The sequence below is a fragment of the Glandiceps talaboti genome, chromosome 14 (genome assembly GCF_964340395.1).
Source record: "Glandiceps talaboti chromosome 14, keGlaTala1.1, whole genome shotgun sequence".
In the NCBI taxonomy this organism is placed as follows: domain Eukaryota; kingdom Metazoa; phylum Hemichordata; class Enteropneusta; family Spengelidae; genus Glandiceps; species Glandiceps talaboti.
In genome coordinates, this window is record NC_135562.1 from 15,813,381 (window position 1) to 15,836,571 (window position 23,191).

General features: G+C 36.8%; 1 protein-coding gene across 1 annotated transcript; it reads left to right on the forward strand.

Moving 5' to 3' along the window:
* The first annotated feature begins 16,668 nt into the window (after positions 1–16,668).
* Positions 16,669–18,459, forward strand: LOC144445324 (uncharacterized). The gene is made up of 2 exons (XM_078134862.1): positions 16,669–16,941; positions 17,945–18,459. Exons 1-2 carry the CDS (start codon positions 16,767–16,769, stop codon positions 18,457–18,459), a joined length of 690 nt encoding a protein of 229 aa, XP_077990988.1. The 5' UTR covers positions 16,669–16,766.
* The last annotated feature ends 4,732 nt before the right edge of the window (positions 18,460–23,191 follow it).

The window sequence follows — 23,191 nt, forward strand, 5'->3', positions numbered from 1 at the left end:
TTATTAGATTATCTCGCCTTTTTGGAAGAATGGACGAATGTCTGCTTTTATACTCAGCATGTGAGATAATTGCTATTGCATTACGGCTGGAAACCATTATTTAGGCCACTTCAGGGTTAGTACCCCTTGAGATTACGAATTAATTGATATTACAGAGGGCATAGCCAATCACAAACAGTAAAGGGCAGAATTTGTTAATGTCATAAGTTTGTAACTCAGTAAATGTATAGGCGTGACAAAGTGTCAGTCTTCTGGCTGTCTGTCTGTATGTATGTATGTATGTATGTATGTATGTATGTATGTATGTATGTATGTATGTATGTATGTATGGATGCCTGTACGTGTCTGTGTTTGTGTATGTATGTGTATCTGTGTGTATGTGCTTGTTGTATTTGGTGGGGATTCTACTTTGGGTGTCTGGTTAAGAAAATTGTTCAAATGTAAATGATCGCAGTACAAGTGTATAATTTTGGGACAAAAGAATTTGAATTTGGTAAAAAAAAATATTTAAACCCAAAATTTACCAGGGAGCTTGGCCTGAAGTTTAGTGGGATGATTTCGTTTGTGATGTGTAGATAGAAACAATATTCGGCAGAAGACATCTCATGACCGATATGCAAATTGCATCTAGAAATCTGAATATTGGTTAAAACAGTTATCTCGAAAATTGCTTGGCGGGATCTGAAATTTGTTAGGGTTGCTTTCTTATTCTGCGTATATCGTTCAAGAATATGACTTTGATTATGTCACTAGCAACAACCAAATGCCAGTGTAGTTTGCAGATAACAACATAGTTTCGTTGGCAATTGAATACTATTAGTCTTTGATCTCATCAGACCTGATTCAGAATGGCCATGACAGGAAGAATAAAGCATATTAGGCAACATATTTTGAAGTATTTTGTTGAAATTAGAGATTAAGCAAACAAGGAAGAGAACTAGATATGTGTCGGATGTCATAATGATTTTATTTCCTGCAGCTGCCGTTTACGAGATGAGTGCGAGCCAGTCTTCACATATAATACTTTACAATTGGACTTGACACTACTGTATAGATTAGGAGATTCTTTCTTGTGTATATGCGCTTTATATAGAGTTGGGAGCGACCCAATGGCAAATCCTTCATTCGATATCCCGAAGCCGTAGTCTGTATGCCGATGTGGTATCAAGAGCTCTTCAGATTCAAACCCAAATGGATAGCCTCTAAACTACTGAAGTCGCCACAAATGTACACGCCTACACACATTATATATTTTCCTAGTAGTCCTAATCAAATACACATGTCTAATATAAATACAGATGTTTGATCAAATCTTACAACCCCTGTGACCTAAAGGCATTATATCATGGTCAACGACATGTTATTCCGTTATTTTAAACATGATAAAAAACGCCCGAGAAGGGAATAGACATACCTGTTGTATAACGCCTCCTTCGGTTAACGTACTTCGTTCGATTATACATGTATACCAATATTTGCAAGTTTCTTTTCAATTACACGACGTCAAATGTTTTATTTAGTTTGAACGAAGATGTCTCGCAACGTAAAAATGTAATGATTATACAAAATAAGACCCAATAGTGTCATGAACTTATACATCAATACCGAAAGTACTTATTTGTAGGCACTGATTCGTTCTTCATGGAAAGGGCCTGACAAACATATATGTTCGCCGAAATTTAATGACATCATCCATAAACAGCTGTTACTATTGAAATAGTTAATATTTGACCACTTGACATATACGAAAAGAACAAAAGATGTCATCGTTACATCAAATTTCACAAGCAGGCAGATCGAAACTAAATAGTAAATGCTATAGGTGTCTGCAGCTCTACTGTTGTGAAACCGACTTTGCCTATACGCATTGCTTAAGCTTGAGATATATAATGGGGATATTATTGCTTCAAACACATCACATAAAGTGCCAGAAAAGAAAAACTCACATAAATTGCCAGAAAAGAAAATTGTCAAGTTCGTCCTCATTGTGAGCACCGTTTCAATATATTTTACCATATAAGTACACCTCTAAAATGTACAGTAACTGTTCATTGAGAAAGGTGGCAACAAGGTCATATTAACTTCAAATGGAAATTCATCTGTGTTGGTAAACCATAGTATTCAATTTGAACTTTTGTTCCAAACACAACTAGAAAGACTGAAGTGTACAGTCGAAAATTTCAGGTAAATTTTCTAGTTGTGTTTGGAACAAAAGTTCAAATTGAATACTAAGGTCATATTAAATTGGTGTCTAACCTTTGTAATTATGTACTCTGTGATATTTACACAATATTAATGTTTAATCTACTATTTAGGGATGACTATAAGAATGGTGGATATTATCTCGATCGGAATGTCTTCTCTGGTATTCTCAAATTATCAGCACATTTCAAACTCCTGTTGGTGATGTGAATAGCACGCGAGCATCTCATTCAGCAAGCTCTGGTGTGAAAGGTCACAAACCTTCACATATTAATAATAGATAATGTATATCTGTAACTCAAACGGATGCATTTGATGTCATTGCCTAAGCGTGCACGTTCTGAATTGCTAACATTTTCAACAAACGGCAGAGTGAATGTTTTTATTATGGCCTACAAGCTTCAGAGACATCACGTCTGTTTGGACGGCAACACAATAAGCATTCTTCAACTGGTTAGTTTTCGCAATTTCCACTTCAGAATCTGCAACCTGTCCAGTATTCACTCTAGTGTGCACCTTTTCTATGCACCTTTTTAGTAAGTCAGTGATAACAGAATCAACGAAAAATCGGATAAGCACGCATCTCGATTGAATACACGTGATCTGCAAACTGATCAGTCGCACTAGGTGATGATGATGCAGACAGAAATGCTATTGGGACATGGTGAGAACGGTGAGGGCGCACCATACAAGTAACTGTGACTACGACTATGACTCCCGGAAGGTGCTCATTGAAAGACAATATTGAAAACAGTTTAGCGTAACAAGTCTAGCAAATATTACAATCACACCGTAGTTGGGTGAGGCGGAATAGAAAGTGTTACTGTGTACTCTTATTGTAAAGAGAGTTGGTCAAAATAGGTATATAATATTTGGTCATGGGAAATGTAATATGTAGATCAGGGCATAATTCACAACGGTTGTAAAATTTATCTCGGAATTAGAAGTACACAATCTGGAGTGACAGATAAGAATATTACACATACACACACACGGTAATGGATCCCATGGTGATATGCTGAATGGAGCAATGCACAAGATGGAAACAACTACCAGGTAGTGATGCAGGAGTGATATAACGCATATGTGATAATTAAAAAAAAATTAAAATTAATATTAAAATTGCCCCAATGTTTTGATCAATGCTAATAAAGTCTTATCTAAATTTTATATGCAACGTTTAAGCCCAATCATATGATATGATCCACATATTCAGTTTCATTAAATTTGTCGACACTTTTTATTCAGGACTTTTCACTGCAACAGTAAATCAGGTATAATGAATTTCACTTTTGTTTTGAAAAAAAATTAGCTTTTATTGACGAGAGCTCTTCAGAATATAAAAGTTTATAATGTTCTTTGCCCTGAAATTGATGGTTTATTCAATGTCTCTGACAGTTTACTGGTAGAATGAATAATGTATGGCATGATAGATAATTATCACAGTGTATATGACCTCCAAACCCTATCAAATGATTAACAATGCTTGCTTTACTCTCTTCAACATGTATATCCAATGATACTCTGCGAGGTTTCGCAACAAATGTGGGGAAACATTGGGAGATTCTCCCCGAAGTTTACGGCTTCAATTAAGTGATATTGAGGATAACATAATCCATGTTTGGAAGAATGTGCGATCAAGGTAATTTATTGCATCATGCCTTTGACCTGCGAAATATGCTCGTATATCAGAAATATTTGTAATATACACGTTGCACACAAAAGCAATCACAATAGGAAATTAAAATGGCATGCATTGAGTATTGGGTATTTATTTTTGTATTTTTAGTGTATAAAACATTTCTATCATGGTTTCCTACTTGTAAAATCAATGTGAAACAACATGGTCAAAGTCTGTGTTTGTAACTCAGTACATGACAAAAAGCTAAGAAGTGTGTAAAAGGTTTGTTATACACACACCATACTATACACACTCTTTAAATTTTGTTTACACTGCAGGCCTAGGGCTTCGACTTTGGAAGAAAATAGGCCATGTTGCTATGATACACAACCTTACAGAATGCTTTCCTGAAGACCTGCATGGATGACCTAAGGGACCAGGCCCTATCACTGTTCTGTGATGAAAACTCTCGCCAATATGGTGACGCACGCTTGCAGACACTTAACGGAAGTTCTCAGATTTGTATTAAAAAGATGGATGGTCCTTTTAAATGTAGTGTCGGAGCGAAAATAGCACACATATTTATATTCAAGAACATTACTAAAGTTATTCTACAGCCTGGAGTTTCAGCCTCCACTTAAAGTATATCATTAAGTAGAGGTGATTAAGACAGTATCACATAATCATCAAATTCGATGTTTTCCTCTGAGTGACCTTAGAGAGGCATAAGCTGAGTTTTATACGATTTAGGGAGTAATGTTTTACTGTGCATTCAAAAATACACCTAGTATTCTACATACAATGAAGCTTACTCTAAACTCAAACCTGTCATCAAGATATAACGTATACACAAGCTGAGCACGTTTTTATGTGTGTACACACATTAATAAATGGAAAACCCTACTATGCAATCAACTATTCAAACAGAGTCAGGAGACAATAGTAATGTCATAGAATGAATCCATTGATGTTACAATTATACTAGAATAGTTTAACCGAGGTTTTATGAGCATTTACACTCCAGTAAAAAGTTTATAAAATGCAGCTAATGTGCCACTACTACTACTGTTTTCAATATTTTGCATTTATTTCAATAAGCTTAGGTATTGCATTATATTAGCAATAATTTTGTTATTTGATTTTTTAATAGTTAAATTGAAAATATATAGCAAGGTAAAATGCCACACTCTAGACAAGTTGTACTAGTAAAGGTATTGATATATGATTCATTTTTAGTCTAATTTAGTTTGAAGTGCACAGAAACAGTACTCAGGATTCAGCCAGTGATTCCTAGGTTTTGCAAATAAAAAATGACCATTCTAAAATCAAAAACGTTTGTCACATTATTTTCAAACTCCAATTTGACATCCCTTCTATCAAGCAATGGGCCACTCAAACGTCAACTGTTGAGGTCAGATGTCACGTTATTATTTAGTCTCTCCTAAATTATGCCCTATTAACCAGTCTGGCAAGAGTTCATCTACCTTTTAATTATCAGACTGGTATACTATAGACGTAATCAAATATTTCACACACTAAGCTGTCAACTGCTGACTATAAATAAATCACCAGTACGCTTTTATATTTATCTGCCTGTTAGAGTCAAAGCAGTTCAGTTGGTAGTTGGGTAACATGACGCGTTTGACCTTAACGACGACACCAGTGAGGAAGACTACAGTAGGAATGACATTTTCCTTTCTATTTTATATCTAGCAGGAGCTTACACAATTAGAATCCTTGAAACTATAAATATGTACTTCGTTAAAATTCCGTTAAAATGCATAAAGCTATTGCATATCAAATACAGTTGAACGCACAAAGTCAATACTATTCATTTTGTACGATATAATGAGTATGTCATTATAGCTAACAAAACAGTCTCAAAATGTTAAGTTGAAGCTAGTGCAGTTTTATCTATTACATAAAGTGTCTATGAAAACATGCGTTGTGTTTCGAGTATACATCCGACTTGTTTGCAAACTGACTTGAAAGGTCATATGCTATTAAGTCGGTGACACTGATATCAATCGTGGCTACATGCCATTATGACTAGGCGTCAATAAAACACACACACACACACAAACAAACAAACAGACAGACAGACAGACAGACAGACAGACAGACAGACAGACAGACAGACAGACAGAGAGAGAGAGAAACCTATAACAATCAATTTACGACACATAGTGGTTTCTGTCAAGATTTGGTAGCATCTCTTACAAAAGTAGTTATGTGCCAACACAGCGTAACTTGGCCATAGAAGGAAACTTACATAAAAGGAACAGATATAGACAGACAATGGGACATAGTTACAGAATCAGTGCTGACGGAAAAGGTAGACATGTAGAGACATCAACAGGATAAAATATAATACAAGGACAGAACTGGGTAGACAGCAGAATAATACACAACCATGGTGACTGACAAGTGGACAAACAGACACAGGTGAAAGGTGACGACCTACGTAATTTAGAGATGAACTCCCCTATAGATCAAACTAGGCTTGCAGGCAACAATGACAGGTCAACCTATAGACTGTCGACAGTCGCTCGCGCCTTTTTTTCCTACGTTTTATCTAAACTTAGGTCGTCGCCGCGCTCCGATCCGACGCAACACTACTATAATCGCATACAGATATCGAGGGCCGAAGGGCCGAGAGATCGATAGCATTTACTGTAATGTTATTTCAATTATTGTACATCTATCTGTTTAGGCGACATGTAGGTTAAATTATCCAATTAAATTATCCAATTAACCAAACGAGTACTTTCGTCTAAGAAATAAGTAAATATGGTGTTGATTCAATTGTATGGTATATAGTGAGATATAATCATATCCGCTAACACTTGAAAGAATCTGTAATGTATTGTTGTAAAAATTCATATACAAGATTGATTCAGCTGCCTGTGCCAATATTAGCAACATACGGAAATAAAGATCGGTGGCACAAAACAACAAAAGAATAAAATACGAGATTACTAAACGTCATTTTTGCTTATCCCCAGACATGACATGGAATGGAAAATATTAGATTAATGACATGATATGATACTTGAACCCAATGACTCTACTTAAGTCAATAGTAAATATATATTGCATGGCAATTGATTGCTACCTGAACAGATCGACGGTTGCATTGACATGTTAAGATTTACACGTGCAATTTATAAACATATCAGACTACTACAATGTAAACTATATAAATATTGGTTTAAATAACTAAGGACAACAATAAATTAAGATATTTACAAGGAACTAAATGATTTACAAAAAGAATAGATGTTGGTAATTACAATATTGAGTTGTTAGATGAATCGATAAATAATAATATTGTATTAAAACGGAGAAAAGCTAAAAAAAACGTAGTACTGCAACTCAGTGAACTGTTTCAAGTAGACTTCACATATCCGAATAATTTTGCTGACTAACTAACTGACTGACTGACTGACTTGTTGGTTGATGGTTTGTTTGGTTGGTGAGTGAGTGGGGTTGGTTGGTTGGTTGGTTGGTTGATTGGATGGTCGGTCGGTCGGTCAATCAGTGATTAATCAATTGATCAATTGATTGGATGATTGACCGAAAACAATATCTGCTGTGAGGGTTACTCTCTATGGGTGAAACCCTCCTTAACCAGACATACGAAGTGATGCATATATACTAGCATTATATTGGTTGTCTAAATTCTCGAATGCGTTCAGTTATAATTCGTTGAATGCGTCAGAATTCCTAGAAACTCAATTCGTAGAAACTGTAAAACAGGACTAGTCTTATGGAACTTAACTAGCTCTGCTGCCCTCTTTGTTGGATAGTGCATTTTATACACAATTTCAAACTAGCGACAACAGTGAAAGTACACGTAAGTATTGTCTTATCCCTGGGAATGTTACAACCGTTCAGTAACCCTCACAGCAGATATTATTTTCGGTCAATCATCCAATCAATTGATCAATTGATTAATCACTGATCGACCGATCAACTGACCGACCAACCATCTGTCCGTCCGACCAACCAAATAACCAACCACTGCACCCACCCACTCACTCACCCACCCACCCACCCACCCAACCAACAAGTCAGTCAGTCAGTCAGTCAGTCATCAGTCAGTCAGTCAGCTAAATTATTCGAATGTGTGAAGTCTACTCGATAATTTTCACTGAGTTGCATTACCTCGTTTTGTAGGACAAATTTCACTGAGTTGTAGCAATTTTTACTGCATTGCATTACCTTCTTTATATAGCAATTTTCACTGAGTTACATCACCTCATTTTGTAGCGATTTTCACTGAGTTACATCATTTCATTATTTATTGCATATGCGCAGCGAACAAAGAACGTCTTCCAAGGTAATGGGTCATGAAAGACGCATTACCATTACCGAGCTAGTCGATCAGTTTCCTGATGGTACAACTGATTTAGAGCTGAAACTGGTCAAAACAATTGCCTTTAGAGGAATTCAAATTGAATTTTGAGCATAATTTTGAAAATGATAGCAACATTCTGAGCTAACATTGCAGCAAAATCTACCGTCCAGTTGGGCAGGTCTTTCTAAAATCTTCCGGTCCAGCCAGAAGATTTTAATAGCTGCCGTGGGCCGCTGGCCGTGACCGACGCTAATTTCGAGCCCTGGACTGTTATTTGTGTTGATGACAGAAAGCAACGCTGTCATATCAACAAAGTTACCTACATCCAATGAATTCCGTTTTGTGTAAAAACAAATTCAGTGTTGTTTATGGCAAAGTTACAAAAATTGACGTACGAAGCCTAATTTGAATTGTTTGTTTTCTCCCCATCTCTCTCAAACCTAGGCACGCTGACGTCAAACACAGAATTTAATTTGCGCAGCCTTATGTAATATTTAAGTTGTCTTGTGGTATGAATTTCTTCTTCTCTGAACTATGTGTCCGTAATAAAGATTAATAATAATAATACCATAGTTGGTAAAATTATTTTTCTTCTAGCTGTAGGTTGTAATAGTAAACTGTCAACATTAAATACCACATTATATATGAAGTGCATTTATACTATTCCTTAATTAGTTCAGTAAAATAAAATGTCAACCTACCATTCCAAAAAGTATGGAGCCTTTGTTCTATGACATCATCCAATTCATTTCTTAAATAATTTAATACCTTCACTATTAGTACCAACCGATTTGATTAAACCTAAAATATATTGATTGGAGCTAGGATTTGTTTTCTGAATAATTGGTTTTAGAATAAATATCTGATCATAGTTATTTAATTCAAGAGCAAAACTAGTTCTATGTTTTACTTTATTGCCTCTATCTGTATTATGTACATCTTTCAAATCACAAATTGATGAATTTTGTGGATCCGTATATATTATAATATAGGGAAAGAAATTAAAATTATAATATAGGAAAAAAAAATAAAAATTACAAAGCCTATTAAAAATAGTATATTGGTATCTGACCAACGGTGACCTTAAGCTTTGACCAAATGTCAAGTCACGGTGACATCAAGGCACAGCTGTGCAGTGACGTCACTGCACATGATATTATTTATTATAGTTAAGTCTCTTGCGATTGTGACCTTTGGACCTTTTTAGATCATAGAGATATATGCATTCCTGCACATTGTCATTAGAGTTAAAGTCTCTTGCGATATAGCACAATAGTATAACATATGTAATATGGTGGCTTATATGTTGACTCCTTTGAAATAAACCTCTATGTACAGTGAGGTTCCAACACATCCTTCTGATTTTAATTCGAATTCGTTTAAATACATATCAAGAACGCATCTGATTCTGTAGGTATATGTGCTAAGTAAATGTACAATTCCACTCAACTTCCGCAATATACGTAAATAAAACATCAAACACAGTAAGTGGTTGTGGTCAGGTAACCTTTAGATGTTGCATCTACGTAATGTCCAAATACAAACTGTATAGCACGTTGAATGTTTGGCTGATTGCCACTATTGTGTCGACATATTTGGACTCCCTATGAAGTTCGATTTGTGCATTTAACAAACGTGCTAACATGCTCCAATTGCCGAGTGTCCCATGTCTTATAATACAGCCTCGGTTGAACGTATTCCATGGATGAGAACAACTTTTTTCCAGGCACATAGCGACCCCGAGTGAATGTATTTCATATTTTTGAACGGTACTCATGAAATATTCCACCCTTCCATAGTATTAAGATCATGTAACTAGGAGCAAGTCAGCTCTCTCATCTCTGCCACCATCGTCTCTACTACCCTACCCTATGAATTAGAATTTAACTTTTATACATATCATCACGAGTATATTAATATGTATGAATATTACTGAACCAATTAGTATACTTCAGTGAGTAACGCTGCTTCCAGCATCTATAACAAAGTTGGGCTCTCATCTTAGTAATATGAAATCACCATCTGAACCTGTGGTTGCTCTTTTGTATTTCTGTTTCTTTTATTATGCCAACATTTCGAGCTTATTTTATTATTAATAAATTAAAGACATTACCATATCAGTGCCTTTTCTTGAATGTGTGCCATACTATAAGCAACATTAAGAAATAACAAATATCAAGTAATATTTTTTTAAAAGAAATAATGAGTATCAAGTGATACATTTCAAACATGCCAGTTTGACGTCAATTTTCTCACAAAGATAGGTAGTGCTACGTGGCTATCACTTCAGTTCATGTGTCGTTGATAACAACTTAACAGGTAATTGTACCAAGATGGCTGCTCAAATGGCAGTTCTGGACGATTGTTTTCAAATGATTGAAACTTGTTCCATCTGCTTGGAGCCCAGTGATTGTGTACAACTTGAATGTCAGCATGCCATTTGTGTACCATGTTTCAAAATGTCTGCATCATCCAAGATGTGTTCAAAATGCCCTAAAAGTGGTGCTCAATATTCAATCGACGTCGTAGAATTTACTGATAAACCAACAACCATGATAGGTGAGGAGTTTCATGATCCAAGGAATCTTAGTTTCTATGATGATACTAGTGAACAGCCAGTAGCTCTGGTTGGAAAAACCGGTAAAGGTCGGACCCGTTCCGTTTCGTCTGGGGAAGGCAAATGTGAGAACGTGCCAGTAACTCGTTTGCGATCGGGCACATATCCCACATACGATAAACTTCAATATCTCACATTCAAGAGTGATATGTCGTTACTGCCAAAAGATGACGACAGTTCATCCGACCTTGGGTCAGACAGCATAATGAGAAGTATTGGAAAAGAATCCGTGGACTCCGCTTTCAGCTATGCAAGTAGCTGTGACAGTAATTTCTACAGTATTAGTAGTGGTGATTCTGCGATTAGCAGTTCAGGTATGAGGGGGTTAAAAATGTCAACAGATGTCAACCCTAACTACATAAACTGCAACACCCACTCATACAACACCGCGAAACACTTCTGTACAACATGTCAAGTACCAGTGTGTGATGAATGCATTAAATTCGACAATGGCCATGACCCTACACATGTTTGTCGCGACATACAGGAAGTCATCCATGAATATAGGGAAGAACTCAAAGCCATATTCATAAAAGCCACTGGGGAAAGTAATGATGGTGATAAAAGGGTTGCATGGAAAGCCAAAATACAAAAACAGAGAGAGGGGGAAGAATGTAAAGTGAAGAATAAATCAACCACTCTAATTCAAAAGGTAAAGAAAGAAGAGGAAGAACTCCTCAACGAGCTGAATAGATCATGCGATATAATGTTAGAAAATGCGACCTCACACTACGACGAGTGGCAATTAAAAAGTCGCCGACTTTTGATGGATATAAATACATTAATTACTAATCAGAATGTTCGTATACTCCTCTCTGAAAAATGTGACCTTGTACGCCAGGCAAATGAGCTCCTTGACTCTGATAGAGGCCTCCTGTCACCTGAAAACATACGCTTTGAGCCAAGCAACAACATAACCGACCAAAATATGTTAGGGACGGTTCGATCCATTGCCAATGTTTCCCGATGTACCGTCGATAAACCTCCCAAGAGGGTGTGGTTGGGTGATGCTGTTAACCTTGTCATAGTTATCCGTGATAGTAGTGGAGGTCAAATCGCACCAATCCAAGAAGTAACAGTAAAGCTTCGCAAACCCGATGGAACATGGGAGTATCTGAGTGTTGCTGATAGAAACGATGGAACACTCAGTGTAACAATAATTGGTGATGTGTGCGGTGAACACCAAGTTCACATAGAGTTGGATGGTCAACCGATAAAGAATTCACCAATAGACTATGTCATCATGAAAAGACTGCCACTATATATTGAAGGACACTCATGTCAGAAAGGTAATTCATGGTGGTGGTGATGATGATGATGATGATGATGATGATGATGGTGATGATGATGATGATGGTGGTGGTGGTGGTAGTAGTGGTGATGATGATGATGATGATGATGATGATGATGGTGGTGGTGGTGGTGGTGGTGCTGGTGGTTGTGTAGTTTCTGTGTATATGTAGACGTGTTCGTGCAAACATGCATAAACGTCAAAGGGTGTTTGGCTGCTTAAAGTTTAAAAGTTTAAAGTTTATTTATCTTCTAAAGTGCCTTTTCTATTTATTAATATTCAAAAGCGCTGTACATACAATATATTTAAAAGCATGGTAAAACAATATAAAGCTAAAAACAACAAATTGGTTACAATAATTACAAAAAGGCTAAAATGACTACTTGGTAAAAGACACGTGGTAAGACATCAATACAGTTTATAACAGTTGTGTTTTAAGTTCGCCTTTAAAAAGTTCAACATCAGTGATCAGCTTTAGTTCTCCAGGAATTGAGTGCCATAGCTTTGGTCCACAAATGGTAAGCGCTCTGTCATTTAGTGTATTATATGATCGAGGTACAACAAGATTTTGACTACAGTCGTTACCTAAATTGTAACGAGAATTGTTGGTACGTGTGAACGAATCCTGGATATACAAAGGTGATTTTCCATTCGAAGCCTTAAAAATAGTCAAATTACTTTAAAATCAACTCTTGCCTTGACAGGCAGCCAGGAAAGCTCAGTAAGAGATTATGTTATTCCATCATACTTTCTCAAACCTTTTACAACTCGTGCGGCATTATTTTGTACTCGCTGCAATCTGTTAAACAAATACTGTGGCATTCCATACAATATGGAGTTTGCATAATCAAGATGAGAACTAACAGCTGGTTGCTTCAAACTTATAAATATCACTCCAGCTCGCCCACCTAGAATACCTAAATAACTGAAGGAAACTGTAAAAAAGTGGTCCCTTGTTATACCTCAATTTTAAGAGTGCGTTTGAGTACTTATTAAACCAATGTCAAATGTGTACATTACTACTAGTCTATTGTACAGTGTACCATTGCCTACAGGATATTTTATACACGACCAAAAATCGCGTTGACACTCATCGGAGGCATCATTGCTATGTTCCGTATAAATAGACCAACATCTTAACTACCAGTTTTAATTACATATCCATATTAAATACTTTCGAAAAGAAAAGAAAATTACAGCTATTAAACTTGTTCGTTTTTTCTGGCAATTCCACAAAACTTGCCACATGACTAGACTAATGTCAGACTGAAATCAAGTGTTAGTTTAAGAGAAAAAAGTCATCTTTCTAAATTGCAATTACAGACCTTCAAACATTACACTGAGATTATGTCTATCTTAAAACCTGGCTGTGTAAAAATTATTCTATATATTTCTAACCATATAAAACATATTGCCGCTTCTATTTTCAGACGGCGACTCGTACTCAGGAGAGCATGAACTTCAATCAATCGTAGAGAGCACTTATGATTTCTTGCCAGATCAGAGTCAAGGGATTTTCTCAACCCTTGATGTCACTTATGAAGGAGCTTGTATCGATGTCCCCCAAACAGGATTAAGACTCCTAATTCCTCCAGGTGCAGTTCCTAAGGGTCAAACTAAGTCAGTCTACATTGGTGTCCAGTGGAACGAGACTGAAAAATGTCAAATGTCCTGGAATGATAAGCAACGACCGAACAGTATTCGCCATGGTCGTCGAGTTAGTCCAGTGGTTGTATGTGGTCCTCACGGCACAGTGTTTGAAGAGCCAGTCATGGTTTCATTTCCCCACTGCGCAGTAACTGTTAACCCATCTACACTTTCCGTCCTAAGGAGTGAGACTGCTATGTGTGCTGAAACCAACTGGGAAGACGATCATTCGTCGCAATGCGATTACAAATATTGGGTCAAGGCAGACAAATGCTTGGTAATCACACGACATTTCACTAAATTTACATGTGCATGCAGTGAGGAAAGCGGTTGCCACACAATTACCAGGCTTTTTGTCAGAGCGTACAACAATCGCAGTGCCGCTGGTGACGACGTGCTTCTAAGAGTTTACGTGGGACAAGACCTCCCTGATAATGTTATGGTGAGTAGATATTACAATTATTACATCGCAAATCACCTGTGTGAGGGCACCCATGGTCAACGCAGGCATTCTACTTATCAGGGGTCGTGACCTATAAACATGTGAACAAATACTGCCACATCTACTCACATCACTGCCTGCACTCTGTGTACTGTACGTTGTAAAACAAATACACACACTTTAGTTGATATTTTTATGTGAAAAGACATAGCTGAAATTTATAAAGAAAATAAATAAATGTATACAGTATTTCTTTATAATGAGATGTTATCAGGATCATTAGGAAATATTTTAAAAATCAATTATACCAGCCAAATATTGGTCAACGGGGTGATTTTCGGCAAAAAAGAGTATTAGTTCACGAACCACTTTGCATTGTTTAATCAGATAGTAATGTTTCACTGTAACAATAAACAAGTTAGATTTATTTTTTTCAATTATAATCTGTGTTAAACTCAGGTCATACAAATTGGTATCAGTGATAGGATCCTCTCCATTATTGTAAGATTTGTAGTTCATTTGCTTATCAATAATTTGTTAGATTTGGTAAATCTTGTGTATTCATATTTCACTTTGTGTAACTACCTTGTAGTTAGCAGATGAAGAGGCACTTTCTCTCGATTCACAACTAGTCGACGGTGAGAAGCAAATTTTCTGTCATAACAATGGCGTGGACATTAACGTAGCTGTTGATAAGATTCTGAAAGGATGGGAGTGTCTTAACTCCACAGAGCAGGTGCGTAGTAATGTTCAAGAGAACCCTGTAGTGTAAACAACACGACTGCTTTACAGAATGCCATTTTCATCATGTAGGGAAACAAGTGAAGGTGGAAAAGTCAACCAATTGATTGACCCGTTTATCTCTTGCAAAGACAAATATTCTTCTAGCATATATGCCATTACATATCATATTATAGCAATTTAAAATTCAAGCAATCCTATATCGATACACTGACATTAATTTTCGTGTCATTTCAGACAATACATATCCTTTCCGTCTGTGAAGGAAAGTGCAAAGCCAACACTACACACATCTTTGAACCAGAAAACGAAGATATTAATAAATTCCGCTGCGTCATTAACGTTTGCCAAGGAATGTCTAAAGGCGTGGAACTGTGCATATCAAAGAGAATCACATCTCAGGTAGGGAAGATCATCCGCAATGTCATTAAATACACGACAAATTAAGCACACAGCCGGAGTTTGCTGAACAACATATAGCTTGCTAATGGGCTAAGATTCAAAAGCCGACGTTGCCGGATTTTAAATATTTTGGATAAATATTATGACTTGTGCAGTTGGTTAGGAAGGGGGAACGCCACTCCAAGAAGTAAACGCATTTTCATTAACTGTGTGTTCTGGAGAGTCATTTAATGATTTGACATCATATAATTTTCGCTTACCACAAAAAAAAACACACACATTGAAACGCCTTTTCAACTATATTGTTCTTTAAGTGATACATCACTGCATCATGGATGTTAGCAGACATGAATATTCAGTAGATGCATACTGAATAATCGTGATTCCTAAAGGTTTCTTTTCTTCGGATATGTATCAGTTTGGAGTGGCTTCAGCCTTTCCGAACTTGCCCGCTCCTTAATTAAGTACACAATAATTAGATATACTATCTTCTGGTAATGTTTTCACAGGGATCTCAAAGTGGACCTAGCAGCAGAGGGATTGACCTTGTTAGCAGTCAAGAACTGACCCCGACGTCGACAATGACCGATGATGTCTCGTCACCCGAAGAACGGCAGGCAATGACACCAGTACCACAAACATATCTCCAGATGCAACAACGTTTTGATTTATGCACAATCAGTCAACATGAAGATGGTGCGAGGTCTCATCGTCAAATTTCGAACGAGTTCACAGGGCAAATGGCTATTGGAGGAAGTGTAGAGAATACCGGAGAAATATGTGGAGACGGATTATTATCTACAACCAATGCCTACAGTGCAATTGAGGACCGCCACTTTAAGTTAACAAATGGGCATACGTGGCTCAGGCTGCCAGGAAACAATACCAATCCATGGATCAAACGCGAGACGAAGCCGGATCCGCAATATAATATCACCTTTGAACTTATTCAAAAACTGGCAGTCTTACTGGACCCGGAGCACCCTTTGGAAGCAGATTGGAAAATGCTAGCAAGCAAGTTCAGATTTGGGTTAGACCAAATAAGATACTTGGAATCGAAAGGAAGCCCAACAAAAACCCTTCTCTTTTTACTACATACTGAAAGACAGCCTTTAAAAGCTATACATACAGCCCTAAAGGAAATCGGGCGTGAAGACGCTGCAACGATGGTGGAGACATTTTTGGCCGGGGAATTCGAAGGCATCATCAGTGCCATTGAATAGACCTCAAGATAAAACATTGGTATAGGATTAAGAAATCACTAGTGTAAAGATGGCCAAAGTCTTAACATGTTATAGATGATATGCATATGACGTCATCCGTCACGGGAACGAGGCTAATTCACGACGGCCGCCATATTGAGTGGCAAAAGCGAGTGGCATGCACTGTAAGCAAATGCGTGTCTTCTGCTTCCACTAGCGCCTAATTTGAAATTTCAGTACCATGGGAAAGAGTTGCTGTGCCTTTGGATGTACAAACCGTCATAAAAAAGGATGTGATTTTTCCTTTTACCGAATTCCAAAGGATTTAGATCGACGGCGACAGTGGCTTTCGGCAATAAATCGGAAGAATCTAGAACCAAAACATGCATGGCTGTGTAGCAAGCATTTCATTACCGGTAAGTAGAAAAATAAAGTTGTCTTTGAAACGCCTCCCCCAAATATTTTTAAGTTTCAAGATGATTGATTATCCAAGTACCACACCTGATATTTTCGAAGTTCAAATTCATGCATTAGTTCTTTTTGCTATTGACAGAAATGCTACGATTATGAAAATGTAGTCCTGCTTGTACGGGTCGACATGATGATATGACCCTCACCACCGCGTTGTCCGAATTCCGAAGGTACAACTCACTCCGTATGCAAGCAGGACTAATGAAAATATGGCGCGTTCGCTCAGTGAACTAGTACAAAATAGCTAGTACGAGTGTAGTCCTACTTCCTTCTGGTGTTGAGGGTCCTGTCAGTAATGAAGACCCGTGCACCGTCTGCAAGCAGGACTAGTACGAGTGTTGACAGCGCGTTGTACACCATTGCCTGTGAACAGAACTTCGCATTGTAACAGTTGTGGGCGATGAAAAATGCCTTTGATGGTGCCGAAAAAAGTCTACTTCTTATCATTGTCAAACTTGATACAAAAAACAACACACGGTCCCTCTTATGTAGGTTCAAGCGACTCTTATCAGTTTGTTTATTTCTGTAAAAGTTAGCCGTGATGCAAGTTTTTGCTTCAGACACGATTGTTTCTTTTCGACATGCAAGTATAGGGGATTTGTATAGCTCATTGGTTTTGAGTATCAGTAGTAGTGGTTCTTGAAAGAAAGAAAAATGAAGAACATTTTTCATAGAAATATAAATGGTAATGATATTTTATACAAATTATAGGAACTAGACTAAGAAATGAAGTATCACACATATGGGTGATATTTCCATGACTAGACCTTGAATGTACTCGACAATTATTACTATTGTACATCTGACATTCTATAAATGAAATTCTTTTTAATTATCCTGAGGAAAATGACTACAGCCAATAACCCTTGTTTTGCAGTATCACTTTTTGTATAATTATTCCCATGTATGAATATTGCTGTAACCTAGATATTTTGTCGTTCATTCAAGGTGCCAAGAATGACGACCCCAATCATCCAGACTATGTACCATCAGTGTTTTCGTTCATCACACAACAAAGAAAAAGAAAGGCGGAAACTGATCTTCAGAGGTTTGAACGGAGAAGCAGTAAATTTAAAGCTTGTATGGTGCCTGATGAGGAATCCAATGAAACTGAGCAGGAAACCAAATTTGGAAAACAGGAAGAGATGTTAACCAAGGACCTGACTCAAGAGAATAATGATGCGAGTATAAAACTGAGATCAGAAGTTGCAGAGCTAAAGGAAATGAATAGTTGGCTGATTATTGAAAACAAACAGTTAAGAGATGACAATCAGAATTTGAAAATTGAAAGGGACAGGTTGAAAGAAAGACTAGATAGCATATCTTTTTCTGAAGAAACTTTTAGTTTGAATGAAAAGAAATGTAGTTTTTATACAGGATTACCTAACTTTGTTATAGTTAAAATGGTTTTTAATTTAGTTGCTTCACACATTAAGACATATTCACAAAACAAATTGACATAATTCCAGGAGTTTTTATCTGTTCTTATGAAACTTAGGTTAAATTTACTTGATGAAGATTTATCATATCGATTTGGAGTTGACCAGTCCACAATCAGCAGAATTTTTAACAGGTGGGTCCCAGTAATGTCCTCAAGGTTGTCATCATTTATTATATGGCCTGACAGAGAAGTTTTACGTTCAACTATGCCATTATGTTTTAGAGATCACTTCAAAAATTGTGTTGTTATTTTAGATTGTTTCGAAGTTTTTAGTGAAAGACCAACAGATCTAGTAGCCAGGGCGCAGACATGGTCCAATTATAAACATCATAACACTGCAAAATTTTTAATTGGAATATCACCACAAGGTACAATAATATATATATCCAAAGCATGGGGAGGGAGGGTCTCAGATGTTTACTTGACCGAAAGTTGTGGAATCCTGAAAAAATTGTTACCCGGGGATGAAGTTCTAGCAGATAGAGGGTTTACTATTGAAGCTTCTGTTAGTGCTTATAGGGCAGTATTAAAAATTCCTGCATTTACCAAAGGGAAACTGCAACTTGAAAGGAAGGATATTGATTGGTCCAGGGAATTAGCTCATGTGAGAATCCATGTTGAAAGAGTGATTGGCCTTCTAAGAAATAAATATAGAATATTACAAGGAACCCTCCCCATTAAAATGATCATGAATAAAACGTGTGGTGGTAATACTGTAGTGGATGATATAGCCATAGTTTGTTCAGCTTTGTGCAATCTTTGTGAATCTGTTGTTCCCCTAGATACTTAAAAAAAAACACAGCTGAATCACAATCTGCTTCCAGGATGTGTGCATTCTGTAAATCACCTCACTAGAGACACCCAGGTTCACTCTAGTATTTATATTAGCTCTCACAAACACTGAAAAAAGTTGTATCCATATAGCCTTTACACTGTATACATGGCATGCTATACATGAAACGACAATGTCTGATCCACAATTGATTTAATAGTATTCTAGAACATAGTGCTAAGGCCTTGGTATATGAATGTGTATTGTTCTTGTTAACAAAACAAAAAGAAAGGAACCATGTCAGTGTCTTAGGTCAAACAAAATAATTGTTTGGTTCGGGTTACATATTTGAGCAAAAAAAATGCTAAAATCGCAACAAATTTGAAGTCTAGGAAGTAATGATGGATGTGGAAACCTACATCATCTAATAAACAAACACAACATAAAATTCTTCCAATCTGTAATGACCATATGTGATGAGAAGAAATCAATGACATGGGTACAATATGGAAAACAACAGAAAACATAACTACCTGAACTAGAGACTAGGAAATGAAAAAAAAAAATTGCCCTATCCCACCTATTCTCAAATAGAATGTAATCAGAAGTTCAGAACCACACAATTTTTTTTTTATTACGCCTAACTCAAAGTCAATAGTAAGAGTTTATCTTATCAGTAGTTAGAATTGAGAAGATTGCAAAGAATTATTCTTCTGTGCTTGGTGAGACAATTGCTATTAAAACCTACATTTTGTAACTTGTAATCTGAGGTCAGTGTACTGTAGAGTGCATTTTAACAATGTATGAAGTTTCAAACTGTGATTTTGATTTGGTCCCTTGTATTTATTGTTTGTTTACAAATAATTTCCTGTACATGCAATAACAAACAACTGTCAAATGAATTGTAAAGACAATGTTGAATAGTGTCAGTAATTTATTGTAAGTTTATATTTTACCTCGAATTACATTCATTATAGATATAAATGTGTAATAGTATTCCTGTTGTACTTCTTATAGCTTTACTACACAAATTATACAGAACTGATATTGATTTTTTTATGTCCTAATGAAATATTTACAACAACAGGGAGAGATTTAATGAAATGTACTAATTCATTTTGAACTGTTTCAGAATTAAAAAAAACTATATTCTTTGTATTACTTGTTTCTCCATTTCTTCTCTTAATTATTGTCCTGTGCAGGTACACACTACTGTTCAATGAGGCAAGTTCAAATATTAAACTTATGGATTTTAAAAATATAAAGGGGTCACCTGACTAGCCTCCTGTAATTTCAAATAATACATAAGTATATTAGTGCAGTAAATATATTTTATTTACATGAATGCTACTAATTACAGACCTTTCTACTGGTGTTACCCATTGTTTTACCTAGGACCTAGTCATCATCAACAGTGGTGTGTTACTGTGCAGGACAGTCTATTTTTTTCCTGTCCTTTTCTTTGAACAACTTGGACAAAGCCACTTCCCCTTCTTAGCATGCTTAATTTTCAAACAATCCAAGTGATAGTATTTCACTTCACAATCTTTGCTACTGCAAACAATCATGTCCCTCCCAAAACTCTCACCACGGCAATAACAAACAGACGTATCTGAATGTGTATCACATGACAACTGACTTTCTGGCTGGTTCTCTGTGCTCCCCAGTTGTAGATATTTTCTAGAGTACCACTTGGAGAGTATTTCAGGGAGAATGCAATGCCTGAAGAGTTTATCAGCTTTCTTTATCATCTGCTCCATGAAGATTTCATCAAAATATACTTGCTGTATTACTTCACCCTCAGGTGACCAAATAACAAAATAGCTGGATGAAATGCCAACTAAAAACATTTGTAACTGAACTTGATAAAAATATTGATGAGTTCGCTTTAAAACATACTTTCCATCAATGTTCTGCATACAAAATGATGCATCTAATTCTGTTTGCATTTGTGGAGTCCTATGTTTACATTTGAGGGGACACTTTACTTCAACTGTAAAAATCCCATGACACTCACATCTAATTAAAGCATCAGGGGAACCTGCAAGAAAGGGATACTTGGTGCTTCTGTACAGTCCACACTGTAAAATTTGAACTCCTACATGCCCTTCATTTATCATACGTATTTTCAATCTTTCAATGGCATCTTTTTCATGCACACAACCATAACATGTAGCTTCTGTTGAAAATTTGTGTTTAAGAGGGTGACATATGCTGAGAATTAGACTCTGGGAGGGCATACTTGGATCTGTACTACATACTGATTTAAATCTACTTGCAGTAATCAAGCCTGCACGTTGTCTAAACCAAATATTGGAAGTGGCCTGTTTGCGTGTAGCAATTTCTATGTCCTCAGCCTCAGATTTTGATAAGGTCATGTTTTCATAAACATTGTCACACTTTAGCAACAGTTCATTGTACGCGAGGTCATGGAAGGACGGGTTGTAGAGTTCAGTGAGCGGCTTGACCAGCTTTGTTGACGTGGGTACAAATTGCTTGTATGTGTCAGGATGTACACGTAACACGGCACTTTTTACACCTGTTTGCTCGAGTTTAACCACGAAGTCTTTTAATTCGCCCTGTGTTAACGATGGTGCAGACTTTCTAGTCGGGGCTTTCCCTGTAGATTTGTCACTACCGGTAATCACACGTTCCGTGGCACTGGCGTTGCAAAGCAGTTTGTATTTCTTGTTTGGTCTGGCGAAGTTTATGTTCGAGATTTCTTCAAATGTAACCTTTTTCAGAGTCGGTGGTAGCCATGAACAGACTTTTGAGGTGCATGCTGACATGTCAGTTCTTCTTTTGAATTGAGTCACTGCATCGATGTAGAATAGGATCGCTCCTACATGAGAACAGGCTTCACCAAGCCCAGCCATACAGATACAATGAGCGGTAGTCACTGTACCGTCTGCTGTGAGTGCAACCCATACGCGGTTCGGGGGCGAAGTGAAGATGCTCTGTGAATGCCGTACTTTCCCTACAAACAGAAATCCAGTGTTGGGGTCGTCATTGATTTTGATTTTTTTGCACATTACATCAAAAGTTTGTCCGGTAACAACGAATTGGTATGCATCTAAACTTTTGTACGATTTCAGTTGTGAGTGAGTGTACAAACTCGGCTTGCTAATAAAGTATGCATAAATATCAGCGTAGGTTACCTCCGGCCACAACTTTGGCTCATTGCAGTCGAATTCGGACTTCAAAAATGTGTACGGGTCCGATTTTAGTCCACAAATATGTAACTTTTGAAGGTAGCGTTGTTTTGCATCGGTGGTTAAGTTTTCCACGTACTTTGAGGAACGTAGAGGTTGAACTCCGCCCAGAGGCGCGGCTAACGACGTACTTTGTTTACCCGCCATTGTTCGTTCTTGCCACTCAATATGGCGCCGCCTGGGTTGCTAGGTAACGGATGACGTACGTGCATATCATCTATTAGAGTTGAGTTTTGTTTTGACAACGTCTTTTCATTTCTTCTATAATTTTCTATACCATTGACGTACTTATGCCAACATATTTTGAAGCATACATACATACATACATACATACATACATACATACATACATACATATATTGTATGTATGTATGTATGTATGTATGTATGTATATGTATGTATGTATGTATGCATGTATGCATGTATGTATGTATGTATGTATGTATGTATGTATGTATGTATGTATAGCTATATGCAGTTATACAAATGTGAAAATGAGTACTAAAGACTGTATCTACGCACTGATATGATATCTCCACAGAGTCAACATACAAATAACTTAATATCAAAAGGGAAGATTTTGCATATTGTAGGCAGTACAAATTTCTGCTTGCCTTTTCTCAAAATTTGGTTGATGCGTTGCCATGGCAACGTTCACAAATAATTGTATTATAGAATTTTACTAAGACTCCTTTTCCAAAGTATCATCTTTTAACATTTTGAAATCATGTTTTTAATTTGGATGATATTTTTGTATATTGTTACTTTG

Bases quoted from the DNA above. Each gene is read 5' to 3' on its own strand.
- LOC144445324 (XM_078134862.1), top strand. From the start codon at position 16,767: ATGGGAAAGAGTTGCTGTGCCTTTGGATGTACAAACCGTCATAAAAAA. The intron at 16,942-17,944 runs GTAAGTAGAAAA...CGTTCATTCAAG, and splicing joins TAGCAAGCATTTCATTACCG to GTGCCAAGAATGACGACCCC.